Source organism: Nothobranchius furzeri, chromosome 1, assembly GCF_043380555.1.
Source record: "Nothobranchius furzeri strain GRZ-AD chromosome 1, NfurGRZ-RIMD1, whole genome shotgun sequence".
Taxonomy (NCBI): domain Eukaryota; kingdom Metazoa; phylum Chordata; class Actinopteri; order Cyprinodontiformes; family Nothobranchiidae; genus Nothobranchius; species Nothobranchius furzeri.
The window spans coordinates 97,605,269-97,628,053 of record NC_091741.1 but is presented as its reverse complement, the minus strand read 5'-3'; the positions used below and the strand labels follow the sequence as shown (position 1 = coordinate 97,628,053).

Below are 22,785 nucleotides of genomic sequence, written 5' to 3'. Positions count from 1 at the left end.
TTACTAATCAGTTAATTAGATTAGCTCCTACCTTGGTTCTTTCAGCTTCATAAAGCAGTCACCGTAACAGCTCATAAGGAAACCTGCTGCTTGTTTATAAACATATGCGTGTTTAGATTTTAACGGAAAAGCTGATAGATTGTTACCAAGGATGGCTGCTGTTTCTCTAACGTTGGGTGCTGTAATCTGCTGGATTAGGTAAATCTTCACTCTGAATTGAAAGGCATTTAAGAGTACGGCGAACCTTTGGTATTTCACTTTTTTATTCTTACAGTCTAGGTATTGTACAAGGAGGTGGGAAAGTATACTCAGACAACATTACCCGTATTTTGGACCGACTTTTGGATGGATATGACAATAGATTACGACCTGGTTCTGGGGGTAATTCAGGGCATAAAACTTTTTTCCTTATCTCGCACGTTGAGAACAATCCATTGGTGTTGTGCAACATTATAATGACACAATAAATATGAGTTTTATCTGTTACAGGTGGGATTACAGAAGTAAAAACAGACATCTTTGTCACCAGCTTTGGACCTGTTTCAGATGTAGAGATGGTAGGATACTCCTCCCCTAAGATTTGTGTGCTGACTGAGAGAAATGACAGTGCTTTAGTGGCCAGCCTTATGAGCAATCTGCTATGAGACGTCTAATGAGCTTTAATCTGTCTGACTGGCCCCATAACTCTATTATTGATGGCCTCTAAATCAATATGACAACATGTCATACAGCAGGAATGACCGAATGGATTGATTCATGAGTACACTGGATGAGTGGCATCTATCATTGCTCATTCTCTCCTCACCTTTCATTGCAAATACAATCGTCTCTACAATGTTACACGCTGCATTTTAAAGCTGGAATTAGGACGTTCTAACGTGTTGTGTTCCTGCGTCAGGAATACACCATGGACATGTTCTTTCGTCAGATGTGGGTAGATGAGAGGCTGAAATTCGAGGGTCCAACCGAAATTCTGCGTCTAAACAACAAGATGGTGGACAAGATTTGGACCCCAGACACATTCTTTAGGAATTCCAAGAAGTCGATTTCCCATAACATGACCACGCCGAACAAGCTATTCCGCATCATGCAGAACGGGACTGTCCTCTACACCATGAGGTGATCACTAGTCTCTACACGTCTAGGCTCAAGGAAATACACTCCTGAAACTATTTTCCGAATGCCTCTTACTTTTAGGCTAACAATTAATGCCGAGTGTCCGATGAGTCTGATGAATTTCCCCATGGATGGCCATGCGTGTCCTCTAAGATTTGGAAGCTGTGAGTAAAGCAGATTTGCACCTACTTATGTGATTAACCATGGTGCTTACTTGAACTTTCTTCTTGAATGCTTTTTGATGTAGTTGCATACACCAGCAGTGAAATTAAATTCACCTGGAGGAAGGGGCTAAGAGCTTCTGTTGAGTGTCCAAAAGAGTCCATGAGTCTCCTGCAGTATGATCTCGTTGGACAGACTTTGTCCAGCGAGATCATGAAGTTAAACACAGGTAATGCTTCTAAACAGCAATTTTATTCTTTTATACAACACCCAAGCATAACAGCAAACGCTGCTTTAGCATTGGTCTAATGCATACCCACTAGTGCCCTAAAAACGACAGGTTTTAAAGCCATGGTGGTAGATGGACTTGGAGGAGGACACACTGAGTTGAGAAGCTTCTCCTGTAACCCCGCTCAGTCCCTTGTTGCCTTTTCACTCTTCACGTGTGTTGCTTATTCTGGCAGGTCACTACTCAGTGCAGGTGGTCCATTTCCTCTTGCAGAGGAAGCTTGGCTACTACCTCATTCAGACCTACATCCCTCTTATAATGATCGTTGTTCTGTCGCAAGTCTCATTTTGGATCAACAAAGAATCCGTTCCTGCACGCACAGTTGCAGGTACCCCCCCCCCCCCCCCCCCCCCACACACACACACGCGCACTTTACATCCCATTAATAGAAACATGATTTATGTGCTTATCAGTGTGATGAACAGAATCTTACATTTGCTTTTCTTTTCAGGCATCACCACAGTACTGACCATGACCACCTTGAGCATCAGCGCCCGCCAGTCTTTGCCTAAAGTTTCCTACGCCACAGCCATGGACTGGTTCATTGCTGTGTGTTTTGCCTTTGTTGCATCAGCTCTGGTTGAATTTGCAGCAGTGAATTACTTCGCCACTTTGCAGGCGAATCACCTGAAGAAGCAGAAAGCCAGGCAAGACAGACTAGAGGTGTTAGCTGCTGGTAGCGAGGATGACGACACCATTTCGGTAAGCAGTCGAATCCGTGGTGGCGCCAGAAGTATTTTACTGCTACCAGTGAGGCATGAATGCAGCAAACCATATTGATATTTGTGTGTATTTAACACAGACTTAGTATCTTTGCCCACAGGTATTGATTCAATTTTATGTTTAATCCTCTTGGCTCAATCATCCATTCATTTTCGTCAGCTTACCTGGGGTTGAGTGACGGGGGCAGCAGCCTAAGCAGGGACGCCCAGACTTCCCTCTCCTCAGTCAATTGGGCCAGCTCCTCCAGGGGAAGCCTACGGCGTTCCCTGGCCAGCCGAGAGGCGTAGTCCCTCCAATGTGTCCTGGGTCTTCCTTTAGGTCTCTCCCCGGTTATATGTTCCAAGAAAACCTCATCAGTGGGGCGTCCAGGAGACATCCTAACTAGATGCCTGAGCCACCTCAAACGGCTCCTCTTGATGTGGAGGAGCAGCAGGTTTACTCCGAGCCCCTCCTGGATGACCAAGCTTCTCACTCTATCTCTAAGGGAGAGCCCAGCCACCCTGCAGAGAAAACTCAGTTCGTCCTCTCGTATCCATGATCTCATTCTTTAGGTCACCACCCAAAGCTTGTGACCATAGGTGAGGGTAGGAACGTAGATCGACCGGTAAATCAAGAGCATTCCGGCTCAGCTCTCTTTTTACCACAACATATCGGTACAACGCCCGCATCACTGCAGACACAGCACCAACGATGTTCCATCTTTCCCTCACTTGGGAACAAGACTCTGAGCTACTTAAACTCCGCCACTTGAGGCAGGACCTCGTCCCTGACCAGAGAAGGCATTCTTCCCTTTTCTGACTCAAGACCATGGTCTCAGATTTAGAGGAGCAGATTCTCCTCCCAGCTGCTTGGCTCAGTTATGCAATCTAAAAGAACCATCACTTGGGTTGTACCGCTTATTTTCTTGTTTTATCGTCTTTTGTCCAGTCAGTTATAATCAACCAATAAGCATTTATAATCAGAGTCTTTCAAAATGCACCGATTCCTTGGAAAGTATTGTGAACTTCCCACTTTACCACCAATCCTGAATCCGTCCATCCGGATTTACACGTTTGAACAGGGGTTGTCCCGTCCTGCCTGACATGTTCCAGCATCATTTTTAAACGTTCTGATAATGATGGGTGGTTCCGAGTGTCTTCCTGCTGTTGTGGTAATAATAATGCTTTAACTCTGATGCAGAGGAAAGAAAAACTGATCAGTCTTTTTCAACACATTTTCAAGTTTCCTTCACACTTCACATTTAAAGGGCACATCACACAACATATGCTGTTTTATGGTCTCATCTCAAGCTATGGGTTTTATGCCAATTCAGTAAGCCACCACAGCGTCCTCCTGGGATCCGTCTCACATGTAAAGCTCATGGTTAGATGTTTTAAAAATAGTGTCAGTGTGAGAACAGAACTCCAGCTGCTCTCTGAATTAACTCTAACCATCACAGGCTTCCAGAAAACAAGCTGCATACAGATGTTTTTATAACACAAATAAAAAAAATGGTGATTTTTGCATTATTTTTGTTGTCTGTCAGTGACCATGATGTCCATACTTCATCTCCTCCTTTTCTTTTCCTCCCAACCCTCCTCCCACCTCCATCCCACCAGTCGGACAGCAGCCCTCAGGGGGGCCTCAAGAGGAGAAACCACTCAGTGAGCTACAGTGAGCCAGACGATACTCCTCCACTACCCGTTTTCTTTCAGCAGGGATCAGCTTTTCCTCAAATCCCACAGCTGGCCGGAACAAGCCCGATTGACGTCTACGCCCGTGTCCTCTTCCCTCTGACCTTTGCTCTTTTCAACCTAGTTTATTGGTACATCTACTTGGCCAAAGACCCCTTGGAGATGGTCGGGTGAGTGTTCCACTTTTATCTACACAGAAACAACTAGTTAAACAGAAAATTATTTCTGTTTTTTTGAATAGTTAAAGGTGTTTTTTTAATGATTATTTCTGATTATAATCGGTCACTGTGAATTTTTCATGCAGGCTGAACATAAAAATAGTCTCCTACATCTATCTCCTGCATTAGCTTCTGACAGACGGTGAAAATGGAGAATTTAAAGATCCAGACAGAGCTACGTCCCACTCTTGCAGTCTTTAATGAAAAAAGTAATGAAATAGTTATTTTTCTTGGTAATTAGTTACTTTTATAATCTTGTAACTCTGTAAGTAACTGAGTTACTTTTTTAACAAAGTAATCAGTAACTATAACTAATTACTTTTTTAAAGTAACATTCCCAACACTGTAAGGCTGTTGTTGTTTTAACGTCCAGGAATCAGCAATCAACCTGACTAGCAGAAGATAATCGTTAGCATTTGTACCGCCATCACACAGAAAAACCCCTCCAGGTTTGAGCTATTTGTGGAGTTAAAACATCAACGTTGCAAGTCAGTGGTAGAGTTGCGTTGCTGTTATTAGTGTGATGCAAGACATCCAAATATCAGGAAACAAGACTCCAAATCCTGCCGTGTTCCTCCACTTTCTGCAGGAGCAGACTTGGTCGTGCTAATCCAAGCAATTCTGGGCTTTTTTCTTTTTTTTTTTGCCCCGACTTGCAAGGCTTTCATTCCTACCAGAGACCACTGCAAATGAATTAATGAAATGGGTTTCCCACACCTTTAAATGAATGCAGATGGGAAAATAAAGGAAATGTTTCTTTTACACATTTTACCATTCAAGCAGCTCTCTTGAAATTTTCATAATTTAAATACTTATTGAGTTTCTATGGAAGCCCATTCCCGCCACGCAGATAAAAAAATTATTATCTCATAATTATGACTTAGCTATCTCATTATTATGAGATAGCATCTCATTATTATGAGATAGTATCGCATAATTATGAGATAGTATTGCATAATTATGAGATAGTATTGCATAATTATGAGATACCAAGTCATAATAATGAGATACTATCTCATAATAATGAGATAGCTAAGTCATAATTATGAGATACTATCTCATAATAATGAGATAGTTTCTCATTATTATGAGATAGCATCTCATTATTATGAGATAGCTAAGTCATAATTATGAGATAATAATTTTTTTTATCTGAGGGGCGGGAATGGGCTTCCATAAGTTTCTCTGATACTGAAAAAAAATTATATATATATATTTTCCAAGTAGTAAATGAACGTTAGTTTTTTTTAACATAAACTGCCTTGAGACAGAAGAAAGTCAGGGTCTAAAGTCCTTACGATGTTCAGATGATATGAATATTCATCTATTTTAGTGTTTTAATCCTCATGTCCAAAAAGAAAAAAGAAAGAGATAAAACATTCATTCTTTTAAGAAACTTTTTCTTATTATTAAGATCAGAGGTGTCCAAGCTTTTTTCCGTCTGCCATTTTTACACTTTTTATGACTGAGACTGTCTTTATTTATATTTTCGCTGTTAATACGGAGATTATTTGGAGAAACACAGAAACATAAAATAACAGAGGAAGAGAGGCAGAGACTGAGACATTTGGAGAGTTGTTCAACGTAGACTTTGGCTGTTAAATCTCATCAACTTCGTCAGATTTGGTTTGTAAAGAAATTATGCTTAAATTTTATTATGATGGCTTCAGTAAAAAAAAGACAACATCTAATTATTGTCAAAGACTCAACCAGCCTGTGAGATCATCAGTGATGTCTGATGCTGAAACGTCCTCAGCAGTTCAAGACAAAAAGGAGAATACGGTACGGTTTTGGTGGTTTTCATCCTAGTGATACCACACGTCTAAAAATAGATGGGTGCTCCTTTTAAAGCAGAGAAATGCACCCATTTTCATGTAAGTTTTACCTGCAGGCTTGTTAAAAGGAGCAGAAACACCTCCCTCCCGTGTGATGACACCACTGTTTCTCCATAGGGAACAAACCCAAGCAGAGCTCACTTAGTAGGTTATCTCCAGAAGAACTTAAGCGAGCCACTTTACTGAACAGAAAGCTTCGTGTCCAAGAAGCAAAATAAGAGTTAGAGTGCAACACAAAAAAGGAAAGAAAAACGCGAGAGGGTGAGGGAGAAAGAGAAAGAGATCTGTTATGTAACACTGAAAAGTGTAAATCTGCCCATCATGCTTCTTGTGTCTCTGCTGGCGAATATTTTATGGCTGCTTTGTTTATATCGTTGTGCAGGAAAACATGGGGAGCAGCTGCAGCACATCTACTCCTTTTGTATTCTGCCTCTGAGTTGTACTTTTGAGGGCTGAGAGGATGAGGATGAGGAGGATGGGAGCAGCGTACTGCAGAGAGAGCATCTCTGAATGTAGAGTCAAATGAGGTTTCTGTGCACAGCTCACACTTCTTGATCTGTTGTGTTCTGGTCTTTGCAGGGAAAGGGATTTTGAAAACTAGGAAGACTTTTAGAGGAGCAACCTGAGAGACCTTCAGCATCACACTCCCCTCCAAGTTGTTAGCATTCACTCTGCTTCTCCCTGACAGAGGAGATGTTTTAGAAACTCCTGATTCTCCAGCAGGACATTTCTGAATTTCAGGCTGCCTGTTTGTGTCCTGATCAGCGGCTGACGGCACGCCTCGTCAAAAGGAAGCTGTGGTCTCTGCAAACCCCACCGCCCACCGCACGTCACCTTCTCAAGTCGAGCGAGACCCCACGCACAAGCTTGTTCAGATGCACACTTAGACACCAAGAAACACATCAAAAAGATGAGGATGATATAATCTGCGATGGCTGTAACGGGTGGTGATGCAACGGTGAACCAATGCTTTCAGAGGCCTGCCCTCTACAGAGGCACCGCTCCCTCTACAACAAGATCAAAGGCAGTTTGGAAGAGGCTTGCATCTCCCTCGCTTCAAAATTCTGTTCAAACCTGCTAAAATGAATTGTGGCACCATGTTTTCCTTCTCGCCTCTCTTTGCACTTTCGGATGTTACTGCAGTAAAGAATGCAAATGAAATGTGTTGGTTCAAGGGTACCTTTCTCAGAAAAGCTTCATTATTAAAAACTGGGACAAATGTTTATCTACTACAATCAAGTATAGTGCAGAAATACTTCACAGAAGTTTACTATGGGTGTGATGATGTCATGCACTGCAACCCCAGCTTTCCACTGGATGTGTAAGTGACTCATAACGTACGGTGCATCTTACACACGACCTCAGCGGAGCTTTCCCTACCATTAGCAGCATTTCAGACACCAAACGGCAGCGAAAGCATTCCGTGCAGCTGGTCCCAAGATGCAAAGTCACTAAATCACTGGAGAATTGCATGAACATGCGTGATTTCGGCACTTCACAAGATAACAAGCACATAAAAAGATGACAACTTGTTATGCATAAATGTATGTGGTTTATTTTCTGCTCTGGAAATCTGCCTGACTTTAATCTGAAAGTTTCCAGATGTTTTACACCGCCCCCGTGTTTGACTTCCTGTCTTGCTTGATCTGAACTGCTGAGCTTGTTTCATTCTGGAGGTGTAGGCACGTTTAAAATGCGACGCGTACGGCCAGTGGAAATGCACCCGTCCACTGTAATGGCAGCTACCTGCAGCATACTACAATTCATGGGCATTATGCGACGCTTAAGCTTCTAGTGGGATGTTTTACCCGTTAATATTTAAAATCCTTTTGCAAACAAACTATTCTTATTTCTGTAACTTTTAAGACGTAAGCCATTAAACCACATTGAAATGAAGGTATATTTTGTCTTCTGTTACCCCACTGTATCTCTCCCTGCAGTATAGTTTCCTCTCAAATCTCCAAATTCAAGCTTCCGTACACAGCAGTTCTATTTCAGCAAATAAATAAATAATAAAAAATTTAACAAATTCCCTTTCAAACTGATGGGTCTCGTTTTACTTGTCTTACGTCACGTATGAAAACATTCAGAAAACCCTCTTTAAATTTTTCACATCAACTGTTTGTCTTAGGCTTTTGCTGAATCCGTGTTCATGTCTGCTACTCGATAACTTTGCTGCCACTGAGTGAGAGAGGCACTGGCGGTTACCGTGGTGACCCAGATGAACAGCTGGCAACAGCAGCAACATTTCTGTTAATGCTGCTCTTCCAGTTTATGAACCAAATAAATGCTGCAGTGATACTCCTTTAAAAGTCCCCAGAGATGTCCATTTCTGTTTTTATCTTCCAAACGTGTTGGGCAGGAATGTTTAAATGTGAAGGAGGTGCTCACAGAGGATGAAATGTTCCTATTGTAGCAACATTAAAGCAGATGGGGAAAAAACTTTTAATCTGACCGTTTGACCTTGTCAGAATTGAAACAAAACAACGCGTTAAGAAACATTAATGATGATTAAAACAAGACAAAGAGAAAACGTTGTTGATGTTCCCTTTTTTATTTCACATCCACTTGTCCCTTTAACGCTTTTCTCTGCAATGGAAACTGCTCATCCACCATCATCACTCTCCACGCTTTGATCTCGGGCTGGCTGCACGCATGCGCCCCTCATTGGCTCCTCTGCACCGTCTGGAGTAAGTTGGATGCGCGCTCTCCTCACTCGCATCCAGAAGCCACCTGAAAAACTGTTGCGATGGGGAGGACCAGGGAAAAGCACGTTGGGATTTTGACCTTTTCCTTGCTGGTGACGTTCGCCTGGGCTCAAAAGTAATTTCATTCGCGCTCTCGTTTTCTGTGGTATCATCTGCTGTCTTGCCTCACGCTAAGATGTGTTTTTTTTTAATGTCTCCTCTCCAGCGTCAAGGATATCAAAGATCCGAGCAACATGCCTCTGGTGAAGGAAACTGTGGACAGGTTGATGAAGGGATACGACATTCGGTTGAGGCCAGATTTCGGAGGTAACGGAGCACATTTTTAAATAAGTAAATAAATAAATAAAGAGCACGGATGTCATGTTTTCACGCCCTCTTAACGTGCCATACATGTCTAATGAATCGCAAAATCTGCTTTCATTTACATAAGCTAATCATCCCTTCACAGTCAAATAGGCCCCTGCCAATTATGGGCTGCTAAGAGAAATGATGTGCATATTCCACTTTGATGAGAGGCTGTTAACGTGATCGATACCGCTCATCAATGTTTGATTACTCCGCTAAATAAACGCAATTAGCGGCGTTTAGGCTGATGGCGGGTGTCAAACATGACGGTTTGCGCTCGGGCTGATGTGGAGGAAGAGGAGGATGCACCAGTCACCTGGAGGTGCTGGCGTCACGGAGCTGTTAAATTTACATGGTGGGAGATTTATTCGCATCTCTGCTCTCCTCCTTCACAGGTGCTCCCGTGGCCGTGGGGATGAACATAGACATAGCCAGCATAGACATGGTCTCTGAAGTCAACATGGTAGGTGAACCTTTTACGGTGCTTTTTACTTCTTTCTTTGGAAAAATAAAGTGTACACCGTTTAAAAGTGGACTGTTTCCAGAGAATGTCCCCACCCCCTAGAAATAAAACACCCCCCTGCGCTGCTGTACCTCTTCCCCAGTCCGCATTTGCAGCTCTGGTGCAACATTTGAATTCAAAACACACTCTCACTGGCGCACACGCAGCTCTGGCTGTGTGCAGGAAGGGCTGCGCGTCTGTAAGTGTGTGTGTGTTATGTTTATGCGCTCCAAGTTTTTATCTCTCTCTCACACACACACACACACACACACACACACACACACACACACACACACACACACACACACACACACACACACACACACACACACACACACACACACACACACACACACACACAAATAATCCAATCTCATCTCCAAGCGGTTAATTTTGCGACCCAGTCCCATCATCACCATCTACGTCAACGGTTTTCCTCCTACTGGTTAGATGACGTCAGCACATCTTTTTAGTTAAATAAATGTCCAATCACACTGCTCTGGAAAACAATTGGGAAATAAAAGAATGGATGATGAGGATGAAGGTGGACATGGTGGACAGGGGAAAAATTCAGCAGCCCAGGAAAGAGCACTGAAAGTCAGGGGTGCATCTAGAGGGTGGCCAGATGGGGCTTGTGATCTGTGGTGCCACCAAAACCAAAACACAAAGCTTCGGGACTTTCATCATTGTGCTGTCTTACGCTTAGCCTGGCAGGTGACCGAGCAGAGCCTGGCGGCCCGCCGTGGCTTATAAAGTTCTGGGGGAAACCCTGGCTTGTTTTAGAAACATAATTCCTAAAATCAAACTCTGACAGGAAATGGATGGATGGGTTTTTTCACATTTGGAGGGTTTATAAAGTCAGTAGAGATCCACATGTTGGCACAAAAGGATGCAACGTTTTGCACAAATGTCCCTTTTAAATTCATAAAAATCAGGGTATTACATTTCTGGCTGTCTGAGATGTTAGTAGGCAGCAGATACCAGAGGTGACCATTGTCTCCACTGGTATCTGCTGAGTGTCATCACTGACAATAGTTTCAATAATATACTCAGGCTCATAAACTACAAGAAACATCAGTGTTTCCATAGGTTTAGTGTGAGAGACCATTAGCAGCCTATTCAACATAAAGAAATGTTGCATGGAGCTGACAGAGATGAGCCTTCTTAATTTGTTTATTCTTTTCGCTACTGAATCAATTCTTGCATAAAAATAGTTTATATGATGGAAAATATTTATTTTGGTGGAGCATGCAGCAAATATGGAAGTGCACGGGGAGTTTAAGCAGAGCACCTCTCTTGCTTCCGTCTCCGTCCTTCCCTCCCACCCCTCTGACCGGATCTCTGGCTGTAACTCTGGGCTCAGCAGCCATGTAATCCACCTCTGCCTTGCTCCAAAGGGTTATCTCACTGAAGAACTATTCATCTGGAAAAAAAGAAAGGAAAAAGAAGACACTGCTGCAGCCGTCCGCGTGTCTGCAACGTAACAAAACTGTGCACAAACAGAGGATGGCGACTGACGTCATGCAGCTCCCTGTGGCTATGCGAGAGCCTTCATCCCTCTCGTTTCTCAGAAAAGCTCTTCCTGCCAGATCTGTACAGGCGTCACTCTGATACGACAGATTTAGACAGAAAGTGAAAGATGAAACATTGAAACACCAAACCTCAAACTCCTTGAGGACTTTTGCTCCGGATGCTGTTACCTTGTGAAAATAAATTACATAACAGTTTGGAATCTCCTCCTCCTCTTCTTCTGTTAAAATAGACGATGAGCAGCTGACATTGATTCTAGAGAAATCAATAAAATGAATGTGATGATGATGTGGCCGTTGACCCGTTCTTGGTGCAGCGCTGCTTTGATCTTCCTCATCATGGGACGCTGCGTTGGGATTAATGAGCTGAGGGGGAAAACAAGCTGCTGAAGTCAGGATGAAACTGGAACAGGTAGTGAAGAGGAGGGACGAAGAGAGGTCAAGGTTATTCTCACTAGCTCCTTTAATGTCATCTGTCCTGTAGGGGAGCTGAGAAAAAGTTACTCTATTAAGTCAGGGGTCACGTGCGGACACCATGTTGCCCCCAGGTACCATATAAGTTCCCCACAGGCCATTTCTCCAAAAAGCAAAAGTCAAAAAAAAAAAAAAAAAAATAGACCTGCTGCCATCTTTTTTTATTAACAAATGCATTGATATTGATTTTAAAACTACAATTTTCTTTTTAAAAAGCAATAAAATAAGTTTATTATACATGAAGTTTTGCTTAACTGTGATCTATTCTAGTTTAAAGGTCATCGAATCAGCGTGGTAGCCCTTCGTGTTACCCTCTGTTTCTCAAAGGTTGGTGACTCCTGTTCTATATCCATGGACGTAATTTTTTTGGGGGGGACAGGGGGGACATGTCCCCCCCACTTTTTCCAGAGTCAAGTTTTGACCCCTGCACTTTTTTTCCATCCAAAAACAATATTACTTTATATTAAATTGACACTGGCTGAGCTCTAGGACCAAGCGGAAAACAACCGTTTGTGTTGAAGCCTGTTTCCCATTAGAACATACTGTAAAGATACCCCCACCCCCATGTCCCCCCACTTCTAAAGTGAAAATTACGTCCTTGTCTATATCTTTCAGCTGGAACTTGAGTCAACTTCATATTTGAAGTTTTAGTTTATACCAGTTAAAATAAATCATTAGATAAACATAAGTTTTATCACCCTTCCCCGCTCCTCTCCACCCACCCCAAATATGCAGCATTTGCTATTTCTGATGACGACTTTCATTGCACATGTTTGAAACGTTGCCATGTTGCAATGCTTTGTTTTAGCCCAGCAAGAACCAATGGCCAAATCAGCGGCTTTAAAAAATCGTTGCATTTTTATTGGTTGCTGTAGTTTCTTCTCATAGTGAGACAGTGGAAATGACCAGTGAGGTGCATGATCTTGATTTGGTTGTAGTATGAAGTCGTGCCACTAGAAGTCATCACATCTTTCATGCTTTTCCTTCGAGGTAGGATGAAAATTACTTAATGTGACATCATCGTTATTACAAGCAATAATCTGATGGATATTTCATCGCGCTCAGTCACTAATGTTTTCAATAAATCTGCTGTGGTCTCTAGCATGAAAGAAGGCATTGTGAGTTGTTTTCAGTGGAGAAAGAAGGTCTTGGACTCTTGTTTCAGGGGGTAGAAGATTGACGGAGGAGTAGTGGTGGAAAATAACAGCATTTGGAGTTTTACTCATTATTATTCATGATATGCAAATATCTAATCTTTGATTGGCTAACAGAAATGTGACTCTGCTGCCTTTGTTTGCTCTTCTGCCTTGGGGAAAAAATGCAACATTGATATTTTATCTCCGCAATTAACAATAGCCTGAATATGCTTTGCTATGTTGTGGAACTGCTAATGCTAAGGGTTAGCTTCTACTAGCTGAGACGCGCTCTGCTCTCTCCTGGGTGCTAAAACCAACACAGCATTCCAAGTGGAGGTGGGTGAGTTCCTGAATGCAAAACTTCCCTTTGATGGAGATCTGAGTGGTGTTGTCTGATCAGATCATTTTCCTGTCTATAACCTTTCTGCAGCTAATGCAGACGATAGGGGTCGTATGTTTTCACGTTCTGCATGCTTGTGAAACTCAGAATATTTCAAAAACAAGCATTATATAGTTTTTCAGTGAGCGACACCTTTAAAAACTTGAACAATTCAAATAGAACCATTTAAGATCACAAAAACTAATCAGTTGTTCTATAAATTATCAGGTTTTGGTTGCATGCAGTTATTTTAAACTTCATGGCTAAATTGGTGCAAATAAGTCAGCACACAGAACAGAAAGGTCTGGACTGAAAAGTTGCCTAGTTATTTAAAATTGTGTGTGTGTGTGTGTGTGTGTGTGTGTGTGTGTGTGTGTGTGTGTGTGTGTGTCATTGTGGTGGTAAGCAGTACTGAGCTGTAGACAGCTGCTCGCTCCTCTAATTAAAGACAAAACCGCTCGTGGTGAATAATGAACTCTCCGTTTCAGCTGAAGCTGACTGAAGCCGTTGTGGTGTTTTTATTCTCTGCTGACAGGAAGGGCATCGTGGCTGCTGAACGTTTGCGTTGCCTCTCCTTCTTTATGTGAGGGCCCTTTCCGGTACGTTCTTGTGTGATCCCTCTGCGCTCGCCCTGCTGAGGCTCAAAGGTCAGCCATGTTGTCGGGCAATAAAACCGTGCAGGTCACTCAGCACCATGGCTGCATGACATTACAAATGTGCTATTCTGAGAGGGAAGTGTCCTCCGAGTCCGAGGTGTGACCACACGTTCTCTGCTGGACGAGCTGTGCTGACTCACCGGGGGGTGGTGACAAACCAGGAACAGATATCATATCACGACTGAGACCCTCACTCTGCATCTGGTCGCTGCCCATCGAATCGGTGCTGCTGAAAGTTTCATTAGCATAATGCTATTTGTTTTTGCTGAAACCACACATCCAGGAACCAGGCCCTAGTTACCATGCACCGAGAAGTGTTTCTGCACACAGCCAGTGCCGCTGATTAAATACAAGTCGGGTCTGTTATCTCAGCAATGCATCAGTGCTGCATAATGATGCCGTCTGCATGCAATCCATATGCTGAGTATGGCTCCAGTATGCACTCTGAGGCAGCAGCGGAGTGAATATTTTCACTGCTCGTGTTTCCTTCCTGCCGCACGTTAATTACATGTAAAATACCTGAGGTTGGTCGTTGTTAAGAGGCGCTGTCTGTTCGTTAATACTGCTTTCTGAATGTTAATTAGCTGGCTGTGAATTATAAGATTTAAACAAAGCGGCTGTGGTGGCTTCTGGGATGGAGGAATTAGTGGGGCGTGAGCGATTGTTTTATTAAGATCATTATCCTGACAAGAGCTGGTTTCTCTCCATGAGTAAAGGGTAAGGATGTGTGTGTGTGTGTGTGTGTGTTTGTACGCTAATTGTCAGGATAGCAGTCGATGACCAGAGGGAGAAAAAAAGCATTACACAGCATCCATGTGAAGGACGCAGGTTTCGTGAATTAGCAACCATTTTGATCTTGTTTGTTCAAATTGATCCTGTTCCATTTTATTTTCAGCTCGTGGAAAATAAGCTTGTGTTATTTTTACTCAGCGTTGCCATGACAACTCTGTGGTTTTTTTTCCCCATTAGATCTGGGGAAGTCAAGGAACTGCAAACAAGGTCTCTTTTTTCGAGGATTTAAAGCCTGATTATTCAGGTTAAGGTCACTCTGTTTTTAAGGATGCCAGCTTTTCTTCTTTTGTGTGTTTTGTTGTGACTCAGAAAATAACCCAGATTCTCCATGATGATGGCAAATCTGCAACACAAGCTAGCTTTTAAACACAAACATGTCACAAAACTCTCACCCCTCCCCTCGGGTGTCATCGTCCCACTCATACAGGACCGCATTGCCAGAGGAAACAAGATGGTGCTGAACTCTAGTCAGTCTCCTAGCTCCAAACATCTGTTGTTGTCCGTGACTTCAAATGGTGTTTTTCTTCTTGGGACTCTGGTAGTCTGTCCTAAAGTTGGAGTGGTAGCAGCCAGCTGTTTATCCTTCTCTTGTATTATTGAGCGGAGAACCTCTCACACCAGTGGTGTTCTGTTGCAAAATGCACAAGCAGGTAATGAGTGGAGGACCCAAGGAAATGAGGAAGTGTGGTGGTTCAGTGAGACAGATGACCGGAAGGTCCAATCCATGATAAAACTATAAGTACTGATTCCCCACACATACTATTCTACATACTTAATTGTAATGCTGGATGTTATTTAAAAGCTGTTGTGTGTCACCAACATTTTAATATTAAACATGTTAATTTAACCCTTTAATAACAATTGTTTCATATGTATCCACATATGTCTAAGATTAAAAGAGCTCTTTCTTTTTAACCCTATGTTTTCTGCCCTCTGGTGGAAGCTGAAGTTACCAAGTACAAACTGTATTTAGTTTTGTTGTTATTAAAGTAAACTGTTGTTGTATTAATAGCAAAGTTTAAAAAACAGTTTTTGGATTATTATTTCGTGTGTCAGGCTTTAAAGGATTAACTGTCTCTCTAGGCTGATAATATCTTTGCACAAGGCTGCAGATTTCTCCCTCAGAGTCTGAAGAGAAGTTAAACTCTTAGAAAGAAAGATAACCATGATCAACGGGTTCTCTTTGCCAGAGGAAGGTAAATCATCAGGTAAACCACCTGTAGCTCTGATGATTGTCAGGGGGAAACATGTAAAATACTTTTGTGAGACTCTTATTTCATTAATACAGTCCAACAGGATGTGTTGTGCAGCACTTTTATTGTGACGACTGGAAGTGTGTGTTGGCTGTTGGGGAACTTGACTGCTGTAATGTGAAGTGACGGTGTCGTTAATAAAAGAGCCTTAAACGTTCATGGCCGTCGTCCACTCCTCGTGTGCGGCTTATGTACCATAGCTTCGTCCTCTCAGGCCCCTCCGTTACACTCACTCGCTTTTGGCCCCATGTGCACGTCGCATTGCGAACACAGGAGTCTTGCACATGACTGGAACGTTTTCCTTCGAGCTTTGGCGCTGCTAACAACCAGCGCAGTTTGTCTCACGTGACAGCATGTGCAGCCAATCGCACTCGCCATACGGGTTATGGAGGTAGGATTTGAGGAGAGAACATCTGTAACCCTTTCTGCACCTCCAGGGTACGAGACATTGAATGGCTTTCTTTATTTTTTTGGCGGAGACGGTCAAATTTTTGGTGGGGACTATATTTGGTCATCGCTGGATATTGGTGGGGACACGTCACCTCCCTCCATGCCAAATCTACGCCCTTGGAGTAGTCTTATTGGATGAGGTTTTCAGATAAATGCGAGAGAACACTTAATTTATTTTTGTTTTTAAATCTACACAAAATATTTATAGCTATTTTGGAACGTTGAGAGGCATGAAAAATGTTTTAGGCTAGCTTGTTTTGAAGATTTGCTTTATAAAGAAAGAAAGAAAGAAAGAAAGAAAGAAAGAAAACAACCTTTTATAAAGCGCCGTTCAAGATGCAAATCACGAGGCGCTTCACAAAAACAAAAAATCAAAGTATAAAAAAGAATTTTAAAAATGATTAAACGAGAAAAAAAATGTGATTAAAAGATGTAAGGAAAGGTAGAGAGAAAATGAACAGGAAAGAGGGAAATCAGTTGGATCCTGAGAAAGACCTAAAATGCTCACACTGGTTTTCACACCAGAGTTCGAAGCTCCTACATGGAAAACAGATGGAGTTATGCGTATACACAGACATTTTAGCCTCATTTTAGGAACAATGATATGAGTTCTCCTATGCAACGCTGCAGAACCTTTCTTAACCTTCTAGCACTCAGAGTAAGGGTTGTGAATGACACTAATAAACTGATTTTAGCTCATTATCTGCGCAATTTTAGATATTTTTGTGTTTACTGCTGCTGATTAGCTGCAGCGGACATCGTGAATGAGGTTGACCCCACAAGTGAAATCCTCTTAGACCTTCCCTTAATTAAAACTTTCTGAGAGTTACATTTAAACTCATCCACACATCCATGAGATATTTAAATAAAAACACACAAATGGAAAGAGTAAAGTCGAATGTTTTTTAGATTTTCCTGTAATAATGTGAAGTTAGACCAAGTTTACAGTGGTCTAAATCTTTAATTATGGCCAACTGAAGAAAGCTGCATGTCTTCAGACATGCAGCTAGTTAATTTAATTAGAAGCTTTTAATGTGTTGATGACTCCCTTAATTATTCTTACAGGCGCTTTGTCCACTGAAGCTAAACAAAATGACCCATTAGAAAGAGCATCAAAAAGGGCATAAAGTCCATGGTGTCACGTCCCCGAGGCTTCGCGTGGCTCACGACTCAATCAGAACTCCTCCTGAACCCAAATGTTTCACGTGAAACTAGTAGTTCACCCAAAGCACGGGCGAGGAGGGAATAAAGTCAGATTCAGCAGATTGTACAGTACATGTCATCCAAAACATCAGAGATGCTGAAGCTGGTAAAAACAGACAACAACTCAACCGGTTATCTTGTTTTGGGTTCAGTTCAGATGTAAATGAAACTCAGGATTTAAATGTACAATAGAAACCTTTATTTTTCTGTCTCGTAGTTTTCTTCGAATTACTAAAGTTGTCTCCATCAATAGTTCTTTAGGTTTCCTGGCAGTTTTTAGCAGCGTTTTTGTTTGGACTTTGGTTTCCTGATTGATCGCTCTTGTTCCTCTTACTCCTCCAGGCATGAAAAGGCTCCTAAAACACAAGCAATGAAGAAATTATCAAACAAATTTCATACTGATCATCTAGATGTCAAATCAGTTGTTTAACACAAATGTTTTCATCTGCGTCAAATTTTACTGAGTCGGGGAAAATACAAAAACAAAACAAAACTATAAATTCACTTTGTTTTATCTTTTAAAGCATCTGATTCTTGCTTTTACTTTTTCTAGTATTTGAACCCCATTTTTTCCAGCTGACTTTTATTAACCATGCAAGCTGTTGAATGTGTGTCAGAATAAAACTCTAGTCTGCACATCTACATTTTAAAGACCAACCAGTCCGTGTTGTGTTACTCCAGTTTGTGCAGCTGCATCCCATGTTCCCAGTGACAGTTGATGTGGTTGTAATGGAGGCATCTTTACAACCAGAGTCTGACAGATTACACAGGGAAACATAAATGTACTACTCGTCACTCTGTCAGGTCCTTAATGGGAGTTTATTTAGCCAGAAACATTTCAGCTGTGAGTCAGTGTCACGAAGCCTCCAGCCTTGATGTTTCCTTTCCTTTTCCTTTTTTACATTAACCTTCTTTGGGTCTTTATTTATACGTTCAGCTCTGTTCTGCCCTTCCTTTTTTAAATGTCAGTGCTCTCCACAAGATGTCTCCCTCACTGACGCTCACTGGCCCGTCTGTGTGACGTTAATGGAGTTTGTGAGTAGCATTTGTGTCAAGGAGACTGAAGGTCGCCTCGGAGACCAGCAATCCAGCACGGGACCGCCCAACTCGCACTTCTCTGCAGCTTCTTTACTACTGGAGTCCAAGAGAAGGTGCTGAGACAACACTGTGTTGAATTTTAGTGGAATTTTTAATCATTCCCCACATTTTTTTTCACTGAGCTGAGGAAAAGGATGGACATTTTAGTGACATACTGCTGATGAATTGTCACTTTTGCTAAAAGATGTCCAAGATTTCCACAGTGCAGTGGCCCTTCTCAGAGCACTTGCTGCAACGGTGAGCGAGGAAGCAAGCGCGTTTTGCGTCCCTCTCTGAGTTTGAGTGATGTCTAAATGAAAGTAAGCAGCACCATCTGCGAGGCAGTAATCATGCAGCCATTTTCCAGCAGCAAGCAGGTCCAGGTGATCTCTGTGCATATCTTTACTGTTGAGGAGCACGAGGAGCCACTCATTTAAAAACATACCAGCGAAGCAGAAACCTCCACTTTGACTGCTTTCCTGAGCAGATCCTTTCCACAGATAAAACTTTCAAATGCTGCAGAGTTAAAAAGTTAATTATGAGCAAAACTGAATGCAAATGCTTTATTTTCAGGTTGCCGGGCTGGCGAGGGTGCTGTCACAGCTCAGTGAAAAATGCTGGAATAAGCTCCAGTGGTGTTATTAATAACACCTGTGCTTTTCCTCCTGCTGTGAATCTTTCTGACAGGGTTGAAAGCATCAGTCACTTAACTAATTAGTCAACTAGAGGAAAATTAATCACAGAATTACATGATAATTAATCAGTCTTGTAAGCAAAGCATTAAGAGAAAAATGTGTTCCTTCCCTTTAATGCTTTCAAAGTGGAAACTTGTTCCTGGTGTAGAACTTTAGTATTTTACACATTTTTGATGAAAACTAAAAGTGTTTAGTTTCCCAAAAGTGCTTAAAGCAGATCAACATCAGCATGTCGCCACTTTGCAGAAACTGGCCCCATTAGCACAAAAGCGGAGCAGTTTCCTTCAACAACCCCAATCAGCAGCAAGATGGGATTTAGAGAATGGGAATCATGAAGCCAACAGGCTCCTCTCACCAAAACATTTGATGTCACGGTTGAGTAGAGCTGTTGATGTTTAGCTGTTCTAGATGATGTGGTCAAAGTAAAGTGACTTCATGCATTTACACAATCTTTATCTAATGTGCACAAAGTTATAGCTGTTAATGCAAACAAATCAGGAAACGGAAATAGTTGTTTAATCCTTTGTTTCAGCCTTCTGCAGGTTCATAAAGTTGTTGGTTACAGTCAAACAACCCTTAGACACCCCCCCCCCCCCCCCCACACACACACACACACACGCGCGCGTTTGTGTTCCAGTTTCCTGATCGAGTTAAGGGGTTAGTTTAGGTTTATTAATGTGGTCAGGAGTTTCTGATCTAGACGGCAGAGTGATCTCAGTTTGGAGAATCAGAGAAATACTCACAGGTTTGGTGATTTCAGGCATTTTTAACAACTCAAATCTAATTTTTTCACATCGGTTTGATTCAGCCCTGCTTAATTATCAGGAAAAACTGTAAAAGACCAAAGTGTTGTAGGGATAAACTAGTATGAAGCGGTTGAAGAGAAACAAAACAACATTTTAATGACATAAGAATAAATAATAATGTTTATCTAAAAAAACAATTGAAACGGACTAAAATCCCACAATAGAAAGTTTAAAGAAAATATTTAGAAACAGTCATGGAAGACGACCATTTAAAGTTCACGTATCTTAGAGTGAGATCTCCTGTGTTGTGTGTGTGTCTCTTGGCTTCAGTTTGGAGATGTTCTGATCCTAAAAGGTCCTAAAACAACTCCAGTCCTAAATTTTTCATGGTATTTTGTGTAAACACAATTCTAAAACTGTTACATTACCATACATTTTAGCATTTTATGATTTTCCCGTATTGTGGAATAGGTTGACTCCTTCATGGGAATCTCCCCGATCACCAATACTACATTATTCGTTCTGACTGCATTATAATAAACATGAGTGTCCTTTATAACTGAAGCTCCATGAAGATGTTGGCTTCTGTGTCTATGGAGATGTGCATCCATAAAGCAGGCAGCAGCAACAATGATCCCACAGATGCTGGAGATACCCGATCGACAGACCAATAATGAGACAGAGGCAGCAAGTAAATCTCCTAAAAACAGGATTCTCGCTTGAGTTCTCGTTACTTGGAGAAAAAAATCAACATGACGGCTGCTCGTGTAAAATGAGATGTTTTGGTTGTGCACACTGAGTGGAAACCAGGATAAAAGTTTCAGAGTAAAGGTGATAATGGCTTTGCAGTGTCACACCAACGTGTCGGGATGGAAATAAAAGGCTTGCAAACATAAAAATGCTGCGAAAGGTAATGATGATGGAGTAAAAGCTTAAGGGGCTTGTTTCACGGACTGTATTTTTTATTTTGTTTCCCCACTTGGTGATTTTACTGCAACATGCTGTAACCAAGCAGATCCGACTACAGTGCTGGGTTTTACCGAAGCTGTGTGGGTGTGAGTCTTTTTTTAAGAGTGAGAAGCAGAGGAAAGAGACTGAGAGGAGGAGGAGGTACCGTTCAGCACAACACCTTTGAGCATGTGTAAAAACAAACTGTACAGCATAAATCCTGTGTCTCCTTCACAGAGGTTAAATCTGGGGAAACGTAAACGTCTAATGAAGTTATTAGGAAGCTTTTTTATGGGTTATACTCTTGCTAGTATTTTCTAAAATGATGTATCAGACTCTTTAAAGTGTATTTTCGGACTTCCTTCAAACATATTTTGTTTACACTGCTGTAAAATTTTGCACTACATGGTTATTTATGATAAATCCTTGACAGTAAAATATAGCAGCCAAGCTAGCTATCTGTGACGCTCCTGGTTTAACACGTTAGAACAGAACTGCTTCAATAAACGATGCAAACAGCTCTGTAAACATTTATAAAACTGCATTTGCATGAACAGCTGAAAGATGTCCAACCGTGACTAGCCGTTAGCTCGTCAGTCCAATCAGGACTTTTTTCAACATCAGGAAATTAAGTTTTCCTATTCTACTCTACCCCACCCCACACACCACACCAGTTAAAGCACTAGAAACATCACTCAGAATATTTTTTTTTACAATTTTATTTGCTGGGCTTTCCTTGAGAAAATATAAGAAAGTATTTAAATACCTTCCACGGTGTAAACTTTTTAACTCTGCTTATGGCGCCACCGTGAGGATGTCAAATCCAGACCTATTCAGATCCTATTGTGACTTTGAGATCTCAACCAGGGGTTCTCAAACCTTTGGAGACCAGGGTCCCTTTACAGGGGGTAAGATAATGTTGTGGTCAAGTTAACCGTTGTTTTTTTTTTTTCCAGAGGCGTATAACCCACTCTCTTTCAATGGAAAACAAATCTTTTGTTTTATTGGTGAACTAAGTTTTCTTTGTGATGAGATGCCGATTTAAGCGTCTTCATTGCTTCGTTTAGCAAACAACATATTTTCAACATATCATCATTCTCGGTAAAGCCAGACTGGAGAAAATTGTGCTCATATTTAAGGTTTCAACTGGTTTGTCTTTTGCATGACTTGACGAAGTTGGAGGACTTAAAAATCTGCTCATTGTGCAAAATGCCCAGTGAGTCGTGGTGGATGGCTGCTTATACTGAGCCAGGATCCTCCGGAGGTTTCTTGCTGTTAAAAGGGAGTTTTCTTTTCCACTGTCGCTACATGCTTGTTTAGTATGAGGATTGCTGTAAAGACACTGACACTAGTCAGTGACTCGATGTAATCTGCTGGGTTCCTTATATAGGACACTTTTTACTGATTGCCTTAATGAGATTAACTGAATTGGATGTTTATGTGGGAAGTGACTTGAGATGACTCTTGTCGTGATTTGGCGCTATATTAATAAACTGAATTTAATTGTATTGAATTAGAAAATAGCTCCAAATCAGGAAATGCAAGCAAAGTGCATATTCATGTCCTACGTGAGTTTCACTGACCCTTGGGGGTCTAGGTACCACAATTTAAGGGCCACAGCTCACGCATATAAACCAATTTTTGAAGCACTTTTACCGTATCAAGCTTATGTTATTATAATCTGGTCAGAAATGTTCTTCATTTGTATATTGATATAATATTAGGATGCTGTCACTAGTGGTATGATGGGGGTTTTCAATGTTTTAATATAAAAAAAAAAGGTTTTCATAAACTAGGAAATAACATCTGCTCAGAGTTTGGAGCCTTAGTTGGGTTCATGGCCCTGCACCAACCTCACCGACACACCCTCTCCCTT

General features: G+C 41.7%; 2 protein-coding genes across 3 annotated transcripts in view; both read left to right on the top strand.

The window, feature by feature from the left end:
- The first annotated feature begins 45 nt into the window (after positions 1 to 45).
- On the top strand, positions 46 to 8,522 carry gabra6a (gamma-aminobutyric acid type A receptor subunit alpha6a). The gene is made up of 10 exons (XM_015943548.3): positions 46 to 198; positions 275 to 381; positions 490 to 557; positions 899 to 1,119; positions 1,198 to 1,280; positions 1,364 to 1,507; positions 1,743 to 1,895; positions 2,019 to 2,269; positions 3,889 to 4,133; positions 6,596 to 8,522. The coding sequence occupies exons 1-10, from the start codon at positions 152 to 154 to the stop codon at positions 6,615 to 6,617; spliced, it is 1,341 nt and encodes a 446-aa protein (XP_015799034.3). The 5' UTR covers positions 46 to 151; the 3' UTR covers positions 6,618 to 8,522.
- Positions 8,523 to 8,662: 140 nt separating this feature from the next.
- The window catches only part of gabrb2a (gamma-aminobutyric acid type A receptor subunit beta2a), a 47,647-nt gene continuing 33,524 nt past the window's right edge, over positions 8,663 to 22,785 (top strand). Inside the window, exons 1-3 of one of the 2 annotated variants that reach the window (XM_054738977.2) lie at positions 8,663 to 8,839; positions 8,930 to 9,030; positions 9,465 to 9,532. In XM_054738977.2, coding sequence (XP_054594952.1) covers positions 8,766 to 8,839; positions 8,930 to 9,030; positions 9,465 to 9,532 — 243 coding nt within the window. In that variant the 5' untranslated portion in view covers positions 8,663 to 8,765. The remainder of the gene's footprint in view (positions 8,840 to 8,929; positions 9,031 to 9,464; positions 9,533 to 22,785) is intronic. The other variant, XM_054738976.2, reaches the window with a different exon arrangement.